General features: G+C 37.1%; 1 protein-coding gene across 1 annotated transcript; it reads left to right on the forward strand.

Moving 5' to 3' along the window:
* The first annotated feature begins 639 nt into the window (after positions 1-639).
* LOC108461948 (uncharacterized) lies at positions 640-3320 on the forward strand. The gene is made up of 7 exons (XM_017761946.2): positions 640-1267; positions 1346-1423; positions 1509-1651; positions 2206-2276; positions 2438-2533; positions 2679-2771; positions 2885-3320. Exons 1-7 carry the CDS (start codon positions 836-838, stop codon positions 2965-2967), a joined length of 996 nt encoding a protein of 331 aa, XP_017617435.1. The 5' UTR covers positions 640-835; the 3' UTR covers positions 2968-3320.
* The last annotated feature ends 1409 nt before the right edge of the window (positions 3321-4729 follow it).

Below are 4729 nucleotides of genomic sequence, written 5' to 3' on the forward strand. Positions count from 1 at the left end.
TTGACAGTTCACAATTCCCTCATTCCAATGCCAACAGCTAAAGCACTCTAAAGAATCTCATGCTTTTGCTTTTCCTTATATCAAGAAGATGTACTATTAGGAATCTTCATTGTTGTTTGTATCTTTTATGTTTGCTTTTGCTTTAATAATTATGTATTGGCATTGTAGCTATTTTGGTTGTTTCTCATCTCCTTTATCAATAAAAGGGGATGTTTTCTATCTTGTAAGATCATCAAGTCTTCTATCTAATAAAATATCAGTGTGTTTTTATCCATGGCTTTCTAAATTTCTTTTCTTTCTTTCTAAATTTTCCTTTAGACAGGGATGAATACATGAGTTAAATTATAGAGTTATAATATAGTATGCTCTGTGCTTGCCATATATGGATCCTGCACATCAGAAATGTTAAAACTCTAATCAAAAGATGTCAATATTGTTAAGAATTGCAGAAGTTTCTTAAACTAAGTATTTGTAGCTAAAAGACCATGTTTGTTTAAAAGACCAAGAAGAATGGTCTGTACTGTTGGCACAGCATACCTGCTCCAAGTTCTTAATTCTTAAATTGTGTCTAAGATTCTCACCTATATAAAAAAAAAAAAAAAAAAAAACCTTATACTTTGCCGGGAGGGACAAATAATTCGACCAAACAACCCATCTGATCCCAAATCCGGTTTATAATGGACCCACTAAAATTACGCTGATCAGACAAAATCTAATCATATCACTCTCACCTTCAAAACTGGAGGCAAACTCATTGCACTAATACTATATATATTCTCACTTGTCAAGCGCCAAATGTAATCCCCAAAACGGTTGCAGAAAGGAGGGGAGGAAAATGCCAATGGGTTGCCCCTTTCTTTCCCTCCGCTTCTCCCTCTTTCTCTCCCTTTCTTTCGCAACTTCATCTTCTCCCTTCTCATTTTTCAAGCTCCAATCCCCATCATCTTCAATCCCCAAAGCTACGCCATCCGATTTGCTCTCTCTCTTGGCCACCCCTTCTCACTCTTCCTCAGTTAACCCTTCAATCGCCGATGAACTCAAGTCCTGTTTCAAGTTCCTCGTCCCCTTTAATCCAAGCAATACCCGAAGCTCCTCTGATTTCAAATCCCCTTCTTCTAGACGGTCCCTTTTGAAAAGCCCAAGAGATGAACAAAATGAGCTCATTTGGTGGCCTCCTGAACCGGTTCTTGAGCTGGCCAGGCTCGCTTTCGACTCTGGTGGTGGTCCTGATTCAATCCATCGCGCTCTTGATCCTACCGTGATGCCTGTAAGTTAAAGGGGTTTTCCTTCTTTTCATCTTTGATAGTTTTAGCTGTTGAACGCCTGTGATTACGGTCGTGAACAGGTGCCTGATGTTGAAGGATCAAAGGAAGATAAATGCGAGTTAACCAGAACGCCTTATGGCAGACGCTTCATAAGTCAGGTTTCTTAAAGTCAAACTCTTCAAAAATAACCTTTGGTTTCTAGTGTTAAGCTTAGTTATATTTGTTCGTTACTTGAATTTTCAGGAGTTGAATTCATATCTTGAATACTTGTTTAAACTCATTGTTGAGAGGGGTCCTGATGTTGGATTGAAAGTTTCATTAAATCGATATGATTTGTTTCATGGTCACCTTTTTATTGCCACAGAGACTGGAAGGCTAGGCATATTGTAAGTGTTGTTCTATCTACTCTTCATTTTGCTTGAAAAACTTGTGTTCTACATGGCTATACGAGTATGCAACCCTTCAAAGACCCTCCCAATACATGAAAAAATTGAGAACGCCCATGCCGGACTCCATATCTGGAGCTCACATTTGTCAAAGTATCTGCTTGTGCCAATTACTGAGGTTAAAGAATTACCACAAATTGGAAAATGTTGGGCAAATGAGTTAGATGATAGTTGCTTAGTTTTCTTATTTATATCCAAATTCAAGGGCCAGTGTTCTTATGGTACTTGTGAACCCCATCAATTTTAAGACCTGATTTTCTTGTAGTATTGTTTTGATAAACTTTTTATTTCTCAAGCCTTAGTCTTTAGGAAAATATTGAAATTGGTTAAGAATATACATCAGAGATTCTTAAATTGTGATCAGCCATCCGAAATTGGAATCATAGGGAAAACAGACAAAGATTAGTATTGTGATTTACATTAGAAATCTCATTTTATCAACCTTTTACTTTGAACTCTTGCATGCTCCTAATTTGGTAGCATTTGGATTTCAGGTTTCATGCTAAAGAATACCCCCTGTATGATAAACAAGTGTTTCCATACTACTTGGGTTATTGCCAGAAGGGTACACTTTGCTCAATTTTTTATCCGATCTATCATCTATGTAGAAGAAATGTTCCATTTTATAGTTTCATATTACATTTTAAAGATGTAATAACATATACAAGTATCATCTGATTCTGTTTTGTGCCTCTATGCACTATTGATTACAATTTCTTTTTCCAGGTTCTAATGTGACTTATGATGATTCGATAAACTTGAGAAATATTCTCTGGCTTGCTCCATTGCCAAGCAATTCAACACAAGGCTGGATAGCTCCAGGTAGGTCTTCTGTAAGCTCCGCATTTGGTTCTAAATAAAATCGCAGGAACCAATCTGTTTCAGCTCGTACTGAGTTACTATTGTTTCTCTGTTTTAAAATAAGAGGATCCAATATAATTAGCTTGGTTATGAATAATGATATCAGGAGTCCTGCTTGTCCTGGATGCTCATCCTGGAGGAATTGTATATAGGGATCTCATACCTGAGTATGTCAATGTTGTGAGGACCATATATGAAGGTTTGATTACATTTGCTTTGATACTAGTTTTATTTGTGTAGGTAAGTGTATGTATGCTTTTTCGGCTTAACTTTGTATGCAATGACTTAGTATAATATCATGGTTTGGGGCAGATGATCTGGGTAATGTTGTGGTTGATGTAAACTATCTGAACGTTGGAGATTCACAGCCTGATTATCAGATTTTTATTTGTTGATTCTTCCGAAGAGGAGCTTGAGATCCAACCATAGTTGCTAACAGCACTGTTTGGATTCAGAATCTCACAATCAATAACCATGCATGTACCACGAAAGAAACAGTATGGTTGTTGGTGGATGCTTGTATACTCATAATAATGGCTTGCTAGTGTTTCTTGTGTATCAGACTTACCCATTGTGTACCCTATTGTTACTTGATAGAAAGAATTGTAGCATCCTTGTTTTCATTTTAGCCTGTTGCTCTTAAGTTTTACTTCAATCCTTGTTGAAGAGATTGTTCCTTAATTGGGATTTGGCATGAATCCCCCGTGTAATTTAGGCTTTGTTCTAATGCACTACCTATTTGGCATGATGTCGCAGTTTGACCAGTGAAATGATGACGCATGGCAATTTTGCCATATCATTATCTTTATGTGCAATCTTTAAAGGATTAAAAAATAATTTAACCAATATTTATACTAACAAAAAAAGTCATTTTCTTTGTCTGGTTTCATCCAAGAATCTTTTTCATCTCCATTAACAAACCATTATTAAGCATTCAAAACTCTTAACCAAAAGCAAATGAGGAAAATTTTTCTCTTACTAGAGCCTTTTTTTTTCCTCTATAAGTGACTCCATTTCTATTTCGTTTAACGCCTTATTTTTGTTTCTTTCTTAGCCTTGTTCCGTCTCTTTTTGTTACCTTCTTTAGCCTTGAATCCCTAACGTTTGTCTAGTAGCTACTAGGTTTAGCATGTGCTCTATTGCTCTAGTGTCTGACGAGTAAACCTAATCATGGGTCGGAGTTAATGTAAAATTTTAAGCTCATTTCCCAAGTTAAAAATACTCTTAAAATTTTGCTTAAACTCAACTTAGATAAAAAATACTAAACTCAAACTCAGCCCGCCTATATTAAATTTTTTTTATAAAAGTAAATTTAAAAAATATAATTAATCAAATACACTAAAAAAGAAAAAAGTTTAGGAATGAAACCGAAGGATTAAATTATTCAAAAATCAAATTAGCATAAAATATAAGACTAAGGGTTTCCATGAAAGAGGCATCCGTTTTCAACGTTCCATCCGACGGTCGGACTGATATCGGTACTTTCACTGAGGAGGAACGCAACACCAAAAAAGTCAGATTTAAAGTGGTGGGAGAGGATTCAATGGATAACATGGTGGTCGACACGACTCCAGTGAAAGAAGTTTCTTGGAAAGAGATGCTTCTGGGAAGGAATGGTTTTGAATCTGGTGATGGTGCCTCTGATGGAGACCTCATAATTGAAGATGGTGACATTCTTCGATCCTCTATTAATGGAATCCCTGCCATTAACTTCTCGGAGCGCTTAAAGAATATTTTGATTAGGGATATGGAGACTACCGTCGTGGTCAAGTTGTTGGGAAGGAACATAGGTTACGGGGTGTTACACAATTGCATTTCTAGCCTTTGGAAACCCTCCCAACCTTTTCGACTGATGGACATCGAGAACGGATATTACCTTGTCAGATTCTAAAGCAGAGTTGACTATGATCTGGCTCTGCCTCAAGGCCCTTGGATAGTGTTTGGACACTATCTAACCGTTCAGCCATGGACAATCGAGTTTGATCCACTGAAACCTTTTCCCAGCGTGGTTACCGCCTGGATCCGTTTTTCAGGATTGCTGGGTTTCCTGTATAAGAAAAGGATATTAGAGGAGATAGGAGCTTGGTGGAAAAGTGATGAAGCTAGACTTCAAGACGGATAGTGGAGCAAGAGGCCAATTTTCTAGAATGGCGGTGT

This window comes from Gossypium arboreum, chromosome 13 (genome assembly GCF_025698485.1).
Source record: "Gossypium arboreum isolate Shixiya-1 chromosome 13, ASM2569848v2, whole genome shotgun sequence".
Lineage (NCBI taxonomy): Eukaryota > Viridiplantae > Streptophyta > Magnoliopsida > Malvales > Malvaceae > Gossypium > Gossypium arboreum.